The sequence below is a fragment of the Lontra canadensis genome, unplaced genomic scaffold (assembly GCF_010015895.1).
Source record: "Lontra canadensis isolate GAN:19392208 unplaced genomic scaffold, GSC_riverotter_1.0 scaffold10, whole genome shotgun sequence".
NCBI classification, from domain to species: Eukaryota; Metazoa; Chordata; class Mammalia; order Carnivora; family Mustelidae; genus Lontra; species Lontra canadensis.
The window spans coordinates 19050854-19068903 of record NW_022631004.1 but is presented as its reverse complement, the minus strand read 5'-3'; the positions used below and the strand labels follow the sequence as shown (position 1 = coordinate 19068903).

At 38.2% G+C, this 18050-nt stretch overlaps 1 protein-coding gene across 1 annotated transcript in view; it reads right to left on the bottom strand.

Annotated features, from left to right (window-relative positions):
- The window catches only part of HPGD (15-hydroxyprostaglandin dehydrogenase), a 28713-nt gene extending 14019 nt beyond the window's left edge, over nt 1-14694 (bottom strand). The window contains exons 1-4 of the mRNA XM_032855759.1: nt 14442-14694; nt 14037-14160; nt 10587-10693; nt 2529-2625 (exon numbers count right to left, since the gene is read on the bottom strand). Coding sequence (XP_032711650.1) covers nt 2529-2625; nt 10587-10693; nt 14037-14160; nt 14442-14534 — 421 coding nt within the window. The 5' untranslated portion in view covers nt 14535-14694. The remainder of the gene's footprint in view (nt 1-2528; nt 2626-10586; nt 10694-14036; nt 14161-14441) is intronic.
- Nucleotides 14695-18050: the final 3356 nt, after the last annotated feature.

The window sequence follows — 18050 nt, the reverse complement described above, 5'->3', positions numbered from 1 at the left end:
CTCCCTGAACAGGATTCAAGCTTCTCCAGTCCTTGTTAGCCCTTTAGCTTTAAGAGACAACCCATGGGATTATCTCTTGATCACCACCCCAGGTTTTTGTACATTTCTATTTTTATTAAGATATCGAATACTTCTTATTAATTCTCTAATTGTTTATGTATTTTTCTTTATAATTTTATTTCAAAATAGTGCAGACATAGCCATGGCAATTTGACTCTAGGGTTTCAGACTCCCAGAATTTAAATGTGGCTCTCTCTTAGGCCAAATATCTAAGTCTTGCCCATGCTCTCACCTTTTACCACATCCTCAGAATTGAAATCTTATCATTTATAAGTAGATATTACATTAGGAAAAATAACCAATTTACCCTGAAAAACTTGTAGAATTCGTTCTATAATAACTTTAGGGATGTTATTTTGTTTTTAAGCAACCCAGAAACGGAAATGCTCGTTTGTTTTTTGAGAACTTCTCAAGAAGGAGATTTCTAAGCCTCCCTTGGTGGCAGTTTAAAGAGACTTAAGGACCATCTGACAATGACACCCAGAGGAAGGAGAAAGAACAATGCTGGGAAGCAGATCTCTGGTGTTGTCACAGGTGTCTCCACACCTGACCCCTGAAATACAACTAGAGCTGGGAGGTGGGGCACAGTGGGAGAGGCGGGGAACACCTGTTTTGAGCACCTGTTTTGAAATTACCACATGACTGAAACCAGATAATGTAAGGAAGTGTCCCTACTTTGGGACAGGCAGAGTTTAGACCACTCACTGTCAATACTGGTCAGACTTCTAAAACTTCAAATGAAATTATCATTTGAACTACTGAAAAAGCATTGGTGATTTTTCCCCCCTAGAATTTTAGAAGTCATATCATCTGGCTGAGTTGTTCCAAAGTTTCTGCCAAAGACTTAAAGCCACTATTGAGTAATATGGTATCAGGTGGAACTAAATCCTACTGTCCTGACTAAGACAGAGTTTGGATTGCACATTGTGGTAAAGATGGTTAGCCATGGACTGGAATCCGTTTCTTTCTTAGGCACAGAGCTAGACTAATTCTCAGGCCCTCTTGTAGTTAGATGAGCCATGAGATCAAATTCTGTTCTGGAATCTCAACAAGAGTGAGGTTTGCCATTACTGGGCTGGGGGTAAAAGGGTTTAGAAAAGCAGCTTTTCCCCCCTTTCCCTCAGTGTTCTCTATTTCTGCTGCAGAGAAAGGAGTCCCCCATCCCACGGCACCCCACCCCCATCAGCATAACTATGGAAGCTCCGTGTCAGAGACCTCAGCCAGCCAGTTTTCCCAATGACTACCTATAGAAGAGGGTCCCAGCAACAAGAATCTTGCCTGGGACTGATACATGAGTGAGAAATAAGCTTATCCTAAATTTAAGCCATTACATTTTTGGGTCTATGTATTACAGCTGTTTAGCATTGAAGGATGGCAGAATAATTCAACCCAAAATGTACCACTTTGGCATAAGGATTATTTAGAACTAAAGGCACTTGAAAAACAGCAGGTGTAAGTAAGATGGGCTTTCTGACCTCTCCTTTTGCTCCTGAAAGCAGGTGATGAAACTCCCATGTAAAATATGTCCTTCCTATACCAGTAGGAAAGAAACATTCTTATCATCAGAGATGGGGAGTCCAGGCCAGCGGAAATCTGTACAGACCTTCTTAAAATAATTCTCACCTTCCTTTAGGCCCCCTATATATTTTAGTGGCTTTCCCATAATTACCTCTCTTCGTTCACCCTTGTTTATAAATGCTTAGGCCTAGTCATTCTTGGGTCTTGGTTTTTCTATGGGGACACTCATGTACCTTTAAAAATCTATACACTTTTTTCTTGCTCATCTGTCTTACGTCAGTTTAATTCTCAGGCCTGGCCAGAGACCCTAAGAAACTACAGGTAAAGTCTGGCCTCCCCTACAACAGATTTCAATTACGATATACTCTTTCTAAAGTCACATGGGAGTAGAGATACCTTACTGGTTCTAGCACTCTTGTACTTTGTTAAAGATGTTTTCATATGCATTACTGCTCAGTGCCACAGTAAGTGAGCTTAAAAAGTCACAATTTAAAGTGACAGAAGTAAACCTATACTCCAAACTCCTGATATTATGCAACAGAAAAGTCCACAGAGCCAGTAAAAACAAAACCAAGTAATTAAACAAATTTTAAGTTCCCAAGTTGATAATAAATGTACTTTGATTATCTACTTCTGTGATCCAAATTATCAGTAGGAAGTTATTATTTATTTTTTTAAAAATTTTTTTATTTATTCATTTGACAGATAGAGATCACAAGTAGGCAGAGAGACAGGCAGCAAGAGAGGAGGAAGCAGGCTCGCCGCTGAGCAGAGAGCCCGATGCGGGGCTTGATCCCAGGACCCTGGGACCATGACCTGAGCCGAAGGCAGAGGCTTTAACCCACTGAGCCACCCAGGCGCCCCAGTAGGAAGTTATTATTAATGAAGATTTATTTTTGTGGTCCATATTACCAATAGGAAATTGTTATGAATGTCATACTTGTCCTTACCTGCTAAAGAGGACATATTGATAATGATGCCGCCTTCACCTCCGTTTTGCTTACTCATGTAATCCAAGCCAAGGTAGGTTCCGCTGATAACAGAAACCTAATCCAGAGACATAAAAGGGAATAGCAACATAGCCATTATGCTTTATTATATATCACAGACTGAAGTTTTTATGGTGATTGTAGACACCCAGGGAGATTTCTGCACATACTACCTCTGAAAAGCTTTCAAGTGGCTGTTTGCTTTTTTTTAAAAGCGAGTCATTGTGTAGCTTTTCTTTTGTTTGCCTACAGTTGCCGAGCTTCTCACATCTCCCCAAAAGTTCACTTAGTTGCCCAATCTGAGACTTTATGAAAAAAATTGTATTCCCATAGTGCTTTGTCACTTGACCTCAAATCTCAGAGCCTTCGAGAACTGTATATGCAGTATTCTTTTACTTCTCTAAATATTGGGCACAAAATTTATTTACCCTACTTAACATATCATTCTCAAATCCAGGTCTTTCACACACATACATCTGCTCTGTTTAATTCTCTTGGATTTTGGGATACATAATAGTGGAAACCCTTGATTTCCTACACCATTTTCATGTCATTTTAAAAAAAATTTTCTAATAAAAAGTCTATTTGGCATTTGTATCTACTTATTCCCCATGTAACACAGAGGAAGGTGATCTCCCCAGGTTTAGTGTGGTCACTGATTAATTTCATTCAGTTGCAGAAATCCCATTCTCTTTGCTAGTGACTGGCTTAAGAGCCCACAGGTGACCCATTTCTAGCCAGTGAGACCTGAGGAGCAGTCAGCAGGAGGAGGTCCAGGTCAAGAAAGGGCAGTGAGAGAGAATGTGGCTGAAAAGACTGTTGCTTTTAAGAAAACCAGAAAGATACGATTAGTCCTTTCCCACCCCTCTGTATGGGTGTGATGGCAGGAATACATAGTTACATTGCTAACATTCTTAAGATGAAACTCTGTGAAGAGAGGCAGACCAGAGAAATGAAAAGAAACTGCATTCTGGGATCACTGCATGGCAATATCAAGCACTCCTGACTTCTGTGTTGTGTGAGATCACATAACTCTTTCACTCCGTTTCAAGACCTTGACTTCTTGGTCAGTTGGACAAGGGGTCTTCTGTAATGTCCGCCACTTAAACTTGTTCATCACTCTTGCACTGGCTTTTTGAGAGTTTACTCTGATTGGTTACTCTCCTCCCCATGTAGGCAACCTTTTTGTTTTTTGCGTTTTTTTTTTTTTTTTAAGGTTTTGCTTATTTATTTGTCAGAGAGAGAGCGCGTGTGCATAAGCAGCGGGTAGTGGCAGGCAGAGGGAGAAGCTGAGCAAGGAGCCCAACTCGGGACTCGATTCCAGGACCCTGGGTTCATGAGTTGAGCCTAAGGCAGCCACTTAACCGATGGAGCTCCCCAGGCTTCCCTGTTGTATTCTAACATTGGAGAATTTACCACTACAAAAACAACTTGTGGTCCGAAACTTCTACTTGAAACCTCATTTTCCATTTTAGATTTAAGAACTCTTCCTTCCAATTTGACTTTGAGAAGGTGAACATTTTCCTTTGACATCTTAATTCCTACTTTTTGCATTCTTTACAATACCGCAAAGAAAATGACATGACAGTAATGAGTCTGGAACAGAGAGCATACAGTGGTGGTTACCTTCTTTTTATTTTAAAAAAAGTCCCTTTGGAGTTTTCCTGACACACATTCAATGTTGCCATTCTCCCTAATACTAGTTCTAGAACAAAAAAGTAAATTGAAGATTCTATTCACTTAAGCCATGTGTCAGTATGATATTAAGTAGGCTTAGGGAGAATGAGTAAAATCTCCACGAGTTCCTTTACAAAGAAAAAATACAAAACATTAAATGGTTTATATAAGAAGGAAAAAATGTACATGGCTGAAATAACTGAAGTCAGTTAGATTCTGGTCGTTTCTGCCTAAGTCTCTAGCATGTCTGGACAGAATTTCTGTGTTTACGCATATTGGCGCTATGCTTTTATTCTCAGGTATTTACGGCTTTGCTGACACCCTGCTTTTGTGTTTTCTAGATCTATTAGATGCAGCCAAATAAAAAATTTGGGAATACTTCAGCTTTAATTTTTTTTAAAAAGGAAGATTTATTTCTAGGTCTTTGGTGGAGGAGGATAAAGGATTATTTTCCCATCCATTATCAAGTTAAGAACTGGGTAACTTTTCAAATGAGAGTTTTCCTCTGAATATAACAGGGTTTAATTCTTTGGCTGGGGCATAGGTAATATTTTCACCTCCTCTCCTACAACAATCTCTTCCTTATTATCCCAGGCAGTATAATCAGGGAAATGTTAGGAAGCCACAGAATAAAATGTTTTTGTTAATATTCTAAATGTATTTCTTATTCCTTGGCAATATTTATATAGCACATAGATTGAGTCATTAAAATATCAAGCATCTAGGGGGGAAAAAAAGAGAAAATAAAAGTTACAGGCATGTTCTAGCTACAAACACAAAATAGCGGGGATCTATAGTATTATTTTAGTCTATCATAAAGGTACTCTCAATTTTGTATTTGACCTCCAAAAAATTGGGATTTGACTCTCAAAAAGAGAAAAAGAAAATTTTATGGTTAATTTCACATAGTGTGAATAAAAATTCACTTACTGACAAAATGATCTAATTAACACATGCTTACTCAAGTTTTGATTATGAATAATTTCTAAATATAATACCAAAATTATAACTGTGCTGTATTCCAAATCTTAAATTAGTTTTTCCCACAGATTTAAGTACCCTATAAATTAAAACCACTCATAAATTTCCCTGTACTGGGAATAATTATTAAGTAACAAAGACAAATGGATAAATGGTAATAGCATATTTGTTTAACTCTTACCAGGTGTCATGTCTTCTTAATATATATGGATATATATTAAATATATTCATATTAATATATTAATTATGTTATATTAATTATATTGCTAATATTAATTAACCACAATTAATTAATATTAATTAATTAAATCATGTATTATATGTGCAATGCAGTATATATTGTATATATAATACATAATATGCTATATATTATATATATATTTCCATAACCTATATACAAAAAACACATGTACATGTATTCACTGCTGAAATTTCCTAATATATCATTTTCCTTATCTTAGCTCCCTCCCTTCTGAGGTTCCTTTTAGTTTATTTCTGGTTCTTGTGCTACACTCTTAACTCTCATTTTAAAAATTCTGTCATCTAAATCATAAAATATTGCCTTTAAGGTTTCTTGTCTTTTCTTCAGCCCAGTTCTTGAAGAGTACTAATACAGGTGACCACTTTTTTTTTTCTCTGAAATCCTTCTTCAGCTTTTGTTTCTCTGTGTTCAGTCTTTTTTCATTTTTTTTAATATGAGAAATATTATTGTATTCCCCTTTGCAGAGCTACTTAAAATTTAGCAAGTTCTGCCTAACCATAATAGTTCCACTAGATCTTTAAACATTATGGAATAGGAGTAACAAAACAGAGAGCAGTTACTAATTTAATTTGTAATCAGCATCCTTTGGAGCCAAGAAACAGGAGTACATTTGACCACATTTCTCCCCATCTCCTCAACTCTTCCTTAGAGGCAGAGTACGACAGAGGAACCCACTTTGTATATAAATGAGATTGTGACAATGAAGAAAAGGTAAGGAGGAGAAATATAATTTATTGAGTGATGCTATGTAGTAGCCTGCTGGATACTTCATGTAAATTAGGGCTTACTTAAGCTTAACCATCCTTCCGGGTAAGGAAATTATCTTCATCCTTTTACAACTGGGAAATTGAAGACCAGAGACATGAAATAAAAGTTCATGAATTCTAAATTCAGAACTGTCATCTAGTTTTGATGGAGTCTAAATGCATACTCTTATTAGTACAAATCTTTTGTCAACCCTTATATTTCTGAAAAAAATAATCAATCACAATAAGCCATCTATTTTGTTTCGTTTTTATTTGAGTACACTAAGCGATTCAATAAGTTAGTTACATATCCAAATTAGATTATAAATCCCATATGAATGGGAATGAATTTATTCAGGCTTCTTAAAGATCAGAAAGTAAAGAAGTATATTACAGAATGGGCTTATCAATATTCAAAGTTAAATCTACCTCCACCCGCCCAATTGCCAGAGTAACCTTTGATAGTCAAAGATTCAGTCTTCCCTGAACATTCCTAATGAGCTCTGGGTAGCTATAAATAAAGCTACTGCAGTTGGCTTCAGATTAAGGAGGAAGCACCGAATAGCTTAATGAAAACAAAAGAATGGGAAGAGGTTTAATGTATCCCTTGTGTGGGAAGAGCGATGAGTTCTGCTAAGTTACGGATAAGGAAGTGGTAAGTTTGGTAAGTAGTAAAAGTAGAAGGACAAATGGTAGAGCTTGGCAACACTGATGCATTCGGAAATAAACCAAACATTGTATTAAAATACGAAAATGAATATCCATGTATGTAAAATATCATAGAATGGTAGTTTATGTCTCCAGTAAATATAAATTGAACATCTACTCTGTACACAAAACAAAAATTTTATGCCTTGAAAGAGCTTATAGCCTACTGGAATAAATTGCACAGGTATAAAAGTAATTCTAATAAAATTTTAAAATTTGTAAGCCCTATAGGTATCATTAGGGCATACAAGATTCCAGAAGAGGAAGAGATACGTAGTAAAGTCCTTTAACTAAGTGGTTACTCTAACAGAGACAAGAACATAGAGGAACATGCAACAGAACATGCCTGGTCTCGTGAAAGGAGGCAAGTTACATCCAGAGTCTAAAAAATATATAAACCAAACACAAATATTTGCATTATATAACAAGATAATCAAGTTGGAAGGATAATGATAGGTCAGACTCCAATCTAGTCTTGAACTGGGTGTTGCAGGTAGGAGGGGAAGTAACATGTTATATATAGGTAACAAAGGTTATATCTTGCTCTCTAGATGTAAATTAAATAAATGTCATTAGTTCCTGGAGTTAAGCTAAGGAGTGCCCTATGTCAGCAGAGTTCGAAGAAAAATAAAGGCCAGATAATTTCAATGAGGAAGGATCCAAGACAGTGAGTTGTAACCAAAGGAGTCAAATAAAATTCTCCTGGTCTTCTAGAATCTTCTATTTGCAGATATTATAAGAATTTCTAGCCTGCAGGAAGTGTTTATTCACTCAGGACATGTTAGAGCAAACATGCCCTCTCGGCCAGATGAAGATTGATAATTCTAATCCCATTTTCTTTGTGATAATGTCTTCATTATTTTCATGTTCTTTATATTAACTCAAATCATTGCAGTTTTCTGAGAGCTGATTTCTGTCTTTTTTTTTTAAGATTTTATTTGTTTATTTCAAAGACAGAGATAGCACAAGTGGGGAGAGGGGAGTGGGAGAGGGAGAAGCAGACTCCCACTAAGCCGGGAGCCTAATGAGGGACTCCATCCCAGGACCCCGGGATCAGGACCTAAGCCTAAGGCAGATGCTTAATCTTTTAACTGACAGGGCCACATAGACACCCTGACAACTGATTTCTTAAGGAAAAGACATAGTAGGTGTCCATTATGAATGCAACGAATATAGGAACTTCATAATGTAGTGATCTTTGTCTATGAAATATCTATAGATATTACAGATGAAACTATTAAAAATATCAGTAGTGAGAAAATTGTTGTGTGATTCATGCTTTTTCACTAGCAGAGCTTGATGCAAAGAAATTATTGTCACTTTATGTGGTTGTGGAAAGTGCCATTAAGTTTATAAAAATATACTTAAATATTCCTGAAGTTTTCAATTCATTTTTTTTTTTCCATCTGGCAACCAAAGGATGCAATGAAATATGGTTCATAATAAGTCAGGGACAACCACCAAAGATTAATAAAATGTGTAATTTTCAGGGTGCTTGGGTGTGTCAATCAGTTAAGCATCTGCCTTTGGTTCAAGTCATGATTCCAGGGTCCTGCGATCCAGCTCTGAGTCAGGCTCCCCGCTCCGTGGGGAATTTGCTTCTCCTTCTCTGTCTGCCCCTCCCCTCTCAACTCGTTTGCATGCACGCGCTCTCTCTCTCTCTCTCTCTCTCAAATAAATAAAATCTTAAAAAAATAAATAAAATAAAATGTTCAATTTTCTTATCAGCAGAAAAGAATTAATAGGTATCCAGTGGAATTTAAGAAAGGAATGGAAAAAGATCAAAAACAAAAAAAAGAGAACTTAGTAAATTCAAAATATGAACTGAAGAGATGCTTGGGTGGCTCAGTCGGTTAAGTATTCAACTCGTGATTTCAGCTCAGGTCATGATCTCACAGGTCTTGGGATTGAGCCCTACATCTTGCTCTGTACTCAGCAGGAAGTCTGTTTCTCTTTCTCTCTCCCTCTCTTGCTGCCCTTCCCCCTACTCATTCTCTTCTCTCCAAAATAAAGTCTTTAAAAGATTAATTTAAAAATAAAACATGAACAAAAGTGTAAGACATAAATCCCAATAAAGGGTGATAATAAGTATAAGTGGCTTCAATCCACAAATATAAAATGTAGATATGCTCAGATGTGACTTAAAAAAATAAGAGCTCATGCTATACTGTCAGCAAGAGACAAATTTAACATAAATGTTGACAGGTCAGGTCTCTAAACACACACACATATCCCAGAAAGACTTTGGGAGAAATTTGACACATAAATTTTAAGGTTATTCTGAAAACTGATGATATCTAGGAACACTGGACAAATTTTAAAAAGAGCTGGAAGGAGTACCTTTCATTCTCAATTAAAGAACTTCAGGTATCTGTCAAGTTTGGGGAGAAACTTTGTACCCTTATCAAAGTGGTTCAGCTCTTTCGTGAGGTAGTGTAATTTTCATTACTCCCATCAAGTTATTAGAGTTAAGAAATTATTCATGGGAATATAGATTCAAGACAAATATTTATTGACTAAGTACTATCTTCAAGATATTGTGTTGATTACTGAGAAAGAAAGAAAGAAAAAACATAACACATTCTGTTTTTAAGGAGCTTATCATGAAGTAGGGGGCCACTCCCTGTATGTTGATACACACACAGTGGTCCTTCTGTACTTGACACATACCTGCTTTGCAAGACTTGTAGAATGACCTTAGCAAGGGCAGGGTGACCCCTCCACACAGCCTAGCTCTTACAGCTTTCTTTGGCTAAGGCTTAAGTTTTACTGAACCCCAACATCTTATGTCAAGTGTGTTTATAAAATGGGATAACCAATCAACTTGTGATACAGAGGATAAAAGAGAAATTTTATTTTCTAATTCTACAGTTCTGTAATTTAAGAGCTAACTGATCATCAAACATTGTAGAAATTATACATAAACACACACACAAACACACACACACACACACACACCGACTTTCAGATAAAAATCCTAATAATTACAAAGTAACAGTCACTTTAATCTTGCTTTCTGTTACATTTCTGGAATTAAATTAAGACTTAGTTTTTAAACAAGTTAAGCCAGGATTGACAAACAATTTTTTGTAAGGGGCCAGATGGTAAATAGTTTAGTTAGTGCACATCATGGGGTCATTGTCACAGCTATTCAACTCTGCTGTTGCAGCAAAAAGTAGCCACAGACAATACATAGATGGATGACCAGAGCTGTGCTCCAAGAAAACTATAGATGCTGAAATTTGAGTTTCATATATTCATGTATTTCATATTACTTTTACATTTTTTCAACAATTAAAAAATGTAAGACCCATTTTTAGCTTTAAGTCATACAAAAACAGGTGGCAGGCTAGTTTCACCTATGGACCACAGTTTGCTCACATCTAAGTTATGCAGTAAACTACAGTTTTTTTATTTTTCATATTTCCTTTTAATATTTTAAAGACAGATTTATTTGCATAATTAGAAGCCTCAAATGTCTTCCCATTTGTAAAAGGAAATGCTTCTTTTCCAGCTTTCTGCAACTTCCCTTTTTCTATGTTGTAAGTCATTGTATTGATTCCATGAACGTAAGAACCTTTCCTTCTTTAGAAGCATTGTTTTATTACACAAGTTTAGACAATAAACATGGCGAAGATAGCTTACCAAATTAATCTGCACAGTTTTTTCCCAGTTTTTCTCATTATTCACACCAGCATTATTGACCAAAATATCCAATCTTCCAAAGTGGTCTACAACTTTTCTAAAGGTATCTAAGAAAAAAAAAAAAGAAAGAAAAAGACATTATAGATACGGTCTTGTGTTCCATATGTACATTTCAATCCCACCCTATGTCTTGAAATTAATTTTCATTTATCTACTTTTGTAATAAAAAATATGCTCTTAGACTGAGACTTAATGCCTTGCTTCCCGAAGCATGGTTTGTGAGCCAACAGTATTCACAGCATTACCTAGACACCTGTTAGAAGTGCATCATCTGGGGTGCCTGGGTGGCTTGGGTGGTTGAAAATCTGACCTGGGTTCAGGTTGAGTGAGGTTGAGCTCCGCTGGGGGCTCTGTGCTCAGTGGGAGTTTGCTTGAAGATTCTCTCCCTCCCCCCTACCCTGACTCATGTGCACTCACAGACTCTAAAATTCTTTTCTGAAGAAATTACCGAAGTTCTGTGGCTTAGACTATGACAAAAATCCTTTTTTTAATATTTGTTATATTAAACACAAGTCGTCTCATGTATTCAGATCCCTTATGATCATTTCAGAGAGTCCGATACCCCAGCTAGTAAAAGTATACTTTTCATCCAGTTGATTTGGATACTGTAACTTCAATATTGACTATTCATTCTTTTCTCTTTCTCACTATTATTGCTACTTTGTATTACTCATTTGTGTAAAATCTCCGTTAGACCTGGTGAAGTCTGCATAGATCCTCAGGCCAGAAGTTCATCCATTACATTGTCTAAAATCCACGTACCCAGTCCAGTCCTTGTAAACCTTCCTCAGCCATTTCATACTTGGCTTTACCACTTTTGTATCAGGAAACACATTATTTCTCAAAGCAGGCTTTGACAAGAGTTCTATAGATTTAAACACTTTTGTTGGGCCTTTTACCATTGGTTCTAGCTCTATTACCTGAGGCTTTAGATAACAATCATGGCTGTTCTTCCAAATACCAGAATGTATTCTCTGGTCTTAGGGCCCATCTATGAGTTCCTCGAAAACAGTAAATCCACACAAACTTTATTTTGATTGAATAAAATTTAGAATTATTAACAACTGCCACACATACTGAAGAGGGCATGGATTCATCAGTTCCCAAATAGATAAATTACTAGGCAAGTTAATTGTCAAAAATATTGCAAAGGGCATTATATACAGTATTGTACCACACTGGAATAGAAAACAACAAAATAAAAACTGTTTACTTTTTCATGGAATTTTTAAACTGCTTGAAATCTCAAATTGATTCCAGAAAGGCCCTCTAGCAGAAAACATCTAAGGAATACTTTTTTTTTTTTTTTTGGCATTCCACCTGAAGCATGTTCTACTCTTCAAAAATCACATCCATCTTATAGAAAATTAGATTGTTAAGTTCATAAATCTAATTGCTTCCTTAATTTTCTTTCTCATTCTGGTCTCTATTGCATTCCTTATACTCTGCCCTTACCAATATCTAATTCATCATCTTCTCTCTGGCATACCACAGAATTTTGGGCTCAGACAATTTACAATTCAGCTCTTGTTGACATTTAGAAGCTTGGGAGACTCTATAATTTACTTACACTCTCAACATTGTATTATTTTCATTTGTAATATGAGTTATATCCAGATCATCTCCAAGAAACTTTTCACTTCTGTATTTGTGTGATTTCAAAGAAGTCTCCCTTGGCCACAGCCTAAACAGTTTCAAAAGCTATAGATAGCATTATATCCTAAAATTGTTTGATTCAAGGCCATGTCTTCCTTACATGCAAATAAATGCTGATGTTCAGACAACATGTGGATTTCTCATGACCAACATGCCTTCTCCTGGTCACTCATGATGTGTCTGAGTTTCCTCCTCCACAATCACTTACCTTAAGGAATGTGTTTACAGTCAAGATACTAATTTTAAATACTGGGAAGCAAAACAAGTAGGGTTAAATGTCACATGTGAAACTACATAAATTCAGGCAGAAATAGCTTTCAGATGATCTATACTGTTTCCTATTTCATCAGCATGGGTGTTGGAATTTGGCATGACTTTATCCTTGATCCAAAATATCATGCACAATCAACAAAACTTTATCCTCTGGCAAAATATATTCCACTAGCACTGTGGTTCACAGATATCTTCTAGTTGTGCTTGTAATTCAAGTTATAGGTCTTTATTAGCGTTTTCAGATTTAATTACATAATTTCCTTTAAAGCAATTACCTTTAGCTATAGGGGACATTCCCTTCTAAGGTACCTCTTCATTTTCATCCTCATACAGAATATCCCAACATTTCAAAGAAATTCACATGTCAGTGTTTATTTAAGGATGGGGTGCTAGAATGACTTTTATGGAAAATTTTTGGCCCCTTGATTAATGAAGTGCCTAACAAATTAATCTTTCTTTTTTTTTTTTTTAGATTTTATTTATTTATTTGACAGACAGAGATCACAAGTAGGCAGAGAGGCAGGCAGAGAGAGAGAGAGGAAGGGAAGCAGGCTCCCCGCTGAGCAGAGAGCCCGATGCAGGGCTCGATCCCAGAACCCTGGGATCATGACCTGAGCCGAAGGCAGAGGCTTTAACCCACTGAGCCACCCAGGTGCCCCCAATTTATTCTTTCAAATAAACTTTGTGAAATACATATATTTTATTTTTCTACTTTTTTTTCCAGAAAATTTTTTTTCATACAAATCTATCAGGGCTCCATATGACCAAATCTCTTTATCGTGCACACCAATATTGTCCTTGATATCTCACAAGCAGATTGTTCTATTTTAAGGGAGGAGACCAGAAACAGGAAAGCATTGAGGAAAGTCTGACAGAAACTTTTCTTCTGCAATTCTAACACTGCAGTACAGCTATTATTATTCTTAAAGTACCATATCAGAGGGGGAAACCAGAGAGAACATTGGGTTGGAAATATCTAGCACGTCTGTGATTACGATCCTTGAACTTGCATTCTAGTATGTTTAAAAGGAAACATTGCCACATTTGGTTGTCATTGAACTTTGCATCTTCCAGCTTTCTGGGAGTTGTTTGCCACAGTTCCTTAGCCTATTTCAACTTTCCAAGTTCCATCTGCAATTTCAGTCTTTCAGTCATCACTGCAGCAGCACTTGGTCTTTGACTATATAAAGGAATTTTGATTACATCATGTGCTGCCAAATGACTAAAATAAAAGATTTCTCAAGCCGTCTTGGTTTTCCCCCCTTAGTTTTTATGGCTATCGGGATGTCAGTAGGAAACATAACAGTCCAGGCTAACTAGTGGAGTTCAGAAGTGGCTGCTCTCCAGGAGGCAGCCGATCTGCCTGCACCGAGCGAGGCTGGCTCTCTGGCCCGGGCTGCCTTCAGGTCGTTGCTTGTTCAAGGCGTGTTCGGTGTTGATGGATTGATTCCCCTCTCTTACCTCTCAGTTGTTCCTGGTCAGCCACATCGCACTGAATGAAGAGAGTCTTCTGAGGTTCAAACTGCTCATCCAAGGCAGCTTTACATTTTACACCTGCTTCAAGATTCCAATCGACCAGCGCTACCTACGGACGAGAGGAGAGGGAGGCATCGAGGTCATCGCAGCTAGTGAAACAGAAGAACAGTAAATAAACCCCAGGACGCTCCCCCTCTTGGACCGCAGATTCTGCAGTTAAAGTTCGGAGTCTCTCCCTAGCCGCTTTGGAGACCGTCAGCCTTGGCAGCTTTTGAAAGCGGCACGGTGGGCAGCCCGGGAGGGGCCCCCTGTCTCCCGCGGGAGTCCTTCGGTTGGTGCGCGAGTCTCGGGGTGGGAGGACAAGTTTCCGCGGCCGGGCGCCACGCTTACCTTAGCGCCCTTGTGCAGGAGCGCCTCCGCAAAGGCTCTGCCGATGCCCTGCGCCGCGCCGGTCACCAGCGCCACTTTGCCGTTCACGTGCATGGTGCGGCCGGGGCTCCGGGGCGGTGGGCGAGCTCCGCGTCTCCGCGCCGCCGCGGCTTTTATGGCCCCCTGCGCGCGCGTGCAGCCCTGCCGGGCGCTCTCCTGCGAGTGGGCGGGGATGAAACTGTCAAGCCCGCGCCGGGGAACCCACGGCTGTGTCACCTGGCCAAGCTTCGCGATCTTTGCCCTCCTGACTCGCAGCTCGGGTCAGAGCCTCCCCTTGGACTCTGGCCGAGTGGCTGGCAGGACGCTGAGAGGAAAAACAGAAAGGTTATTTCTAAAAAAAAAAAAAAAAGCTTCAGTCGGCAAAGACCACCCTGAGAAGAGGAGGGCAGAGGAGGGAGAGGAGGGGCTCAGGAGCTTGGTTTCCTCCTCCTACCCTAACGTCTTCCCCTCTCTCACAACCCCTTCCTCAAAATAAAAATAAAAATAAAATAAAATAAAATAAAAAACAAGCAAACAGAGCAAAATCTTAGGGGTGTTGCTTTTTGTCTCAATCTAAGTTTATGTCTGAAATCCCAGGTCTTGGAGACTGGAGTGTCAGTTGTGTGTCATCTTGAGAGGGCTCCCCAAGGGGGGTAATCATTTACATGCACAGGACCTTCCAGAGTCGCTGTTAGCCTGGTGAACTGTTGGCTCAATGGAATGCTTACTCATTGAATCATACCAGCTTTGAAGGCTCAGAGTCGCCAGAATGGAAAGAGGTTCTCAGTCCTCCAGGAACTTGAGTACAAGCTGTGTATCCAAGATGGGCTGTTCTTCTGACCTAACCACTCCTTTTCTTGTTATCATCTGCAGGCTTCAATTTTAATTCCGTAAGCTTAATACCTGGTTGGCATGTATTATGAACAAAGAAACCTAAGCATTTGGGGACATGAAAGTCAGGCAAAAGGCTTAACTAAGAGCAGAATGAATCCTTTGTGTACATCTTTGCTGTTTACTGGAGATATGGTTGAAGGTTACTGGGTCAGCAGCGAAGGTGTTTTGGAGGGCTGTGTGAGATACGTGTTGTCAGTAAGCTGCAGAAGAAAGACTTCCAAGTTGATCTGAAACTGGGTCTTCAAAAAATGTTGAGAAGTTAAGACAGGAAAAGAGATTTACATTCTATCATGATAATGAATAGTCACAATGTGAAGAGTACGTTGAAGGATCATATTGAAAGGGAACAGCAGAGGAAAAAAAAAAAGGAAACAAAACAAAAACCCAATACCTCTAGTGGCATGCACAGAACAGAGAAGAAAAGGGACAAGCTCCTCAGCAGGAAGGAACCAATCACAGAAGGAACCACTAGAAGAACATTGGACCATGCCGGGGGGAACAATGTGTTGCAGTACATATGGGGAAAAATAGCTTCAAGAAGAAAGGAGTGGTTAATTATACAGACTAAGGAGCAAAAGGGAAAAACAGATGGAGGAATGCTTTGAATTTTTCAAGAAAAGAATCAGTGTGAATAAATTTACAAGGACCAAATGGCTGAAATTTAAAGAGAACATGGCTGGGGAGAAGATGGGTATCGCAGGAGTTCAAGACATTAAGTGGAAAGAAATAGATTGGACAGCAGTCGGAAGGATGAGAGAGAAGGACAGGAGGACTGATTCAGCTTAAAAGGCAAGCAGTCCGTGAGAGGCAGAGGAACCCGAAGCCGCTGCAGGTGCAGGAGAACGTCTGCTTCAGACTCACACAGTGTGGATTTGGCTCTTACCTCTGTTTCTGACCAGCAGTGTGACCTTGGGCAAGTGGCTTCAACTCTCTGTGCCCCAGACTTCTTCTTAGTAGAGTAGAAGTTTCTGTAAGAATTTGGTGAAAATTAAGCTGGGTAATACCTATAAAGCACTCTTCCAGTTTCTGGCACAAAGTCATGCAATAAATATCTGTTCTAAATAATTACTTCTGGATCATTCGTAAATAATACATGTGAGATAGAAAAGGAAACGTGAGAACGAGTTGGTTGGTTGGTTGGTTTGGGTATTTATTTATTTATTTATGTATTTATAGTACATGGGAAGAATTGGGATCTAGGGCAGCGAGAACCTTTCAGGCCCTTTTCTCTCAGCTTCCATTGTCACCATCTTTGTTCAGACCCTTAACTTTCTCCTGTGATAGCCATAGTAGTTAACATCCTAAATTACTTTGCCCACAAATTTCCTAAATCCAATTTAGCTTCCACACTGCTCCCAGGAAACATTGTAACTGATAGATCTAGTCATGTCTGGACATTCTCATTTTCAAAATCTGTAAACTATCCAAACTCTAGGGCACTGCATAGGAGGGGGCACAGCCTAGCTTTCCATGCCCCATGTCCTTCTTACAGCCCCTCTTTAGAGTCTAGGAAGTGAAATCAGTTAAAAACTACCCCACTCTCCAAACCTCAGACCGCTGCCATTTTCTGTCTTCTCACCTCAGGATGATTCCCTTCCTAGTTTCTTCACTTGTCTTCCAACTCAGCTATGAAAATTTTGCAGTGGAAACACCAATCTCTCTATTCTAATGACTATCTCTATCTCTGTCTCTCCAGCTTCCCTTAAAGGGAGAACTGAGTCTTTTTTTCTGGATATCGCCACCATCCAGCATAGGGCCACCTGAAGTGTGTGCTTGTACATGTTGAATGAAGAAAAGTACAGATAAATAGAGATATGTGTTTGAGAGAAGATGGAAAATTTGAACTAGATGGTGAGATTCCCCCCTCTATTGTGATTACCTTTTTATACAACTTACAAGTTAAAACTGGAAAAAATACATTAGTATGGTATTTTTTGAAGCAGAGTGTCTTGATAGTTTTTCATATTTTGTGTCAAATGTACATTTTGACTTAAAAATACCTGCAGGACACTATATATGTATATTCTAAAACCAAACTAAGTCCTCCTTACCCAGTAAACACATCCCCCTGTGGTTTCTGATATACATTTCTCAGCTTATGTGCTGATAACATTATTCAGTTTCATTGACACTAACTATACAATTTTATCATCAATGTAATTTGTGTAAATAAAAAAAATAATTCTTAGGTGAGACTAAGTTAAATCTGGGACAAACCATCATTCATGTAATTTTGTGAAGCATTCCTATTTACTGTTATACTTTATTAGTAACTGAACAAAATTCTTTTTAAAAATTAAATAACAGATTAAAAGAGATGGTTCTTCTCTCAATACAATTCCAAGTATTGGGTACTGAACATTTACTCATCTCATAAAAGCTAAAATCATAGCCTCAGGAATCAAACTGCCTGGCTCTGAATTCAGCTCTGCTACCTCCTAGCTGTGTGACCATGAATAAATTACTCAACTTCTCTGAATCTCAGCTTTTACATCAGTTAAATGAGGATGAAATAATATTTATTTCACAAAGTTGTTGTAAAGACTATATTGAGATAAATAAATTCAAATGAAGTGCTTGGTCCAGTGACTGGCATATAGCAAATGCTCTGAAAATGTTATTGTCACTAAACACTGCACATATATAGTTGCATTTATTATTTACAACCAAACAGTGACATAGTTGTTATTGTGGTCA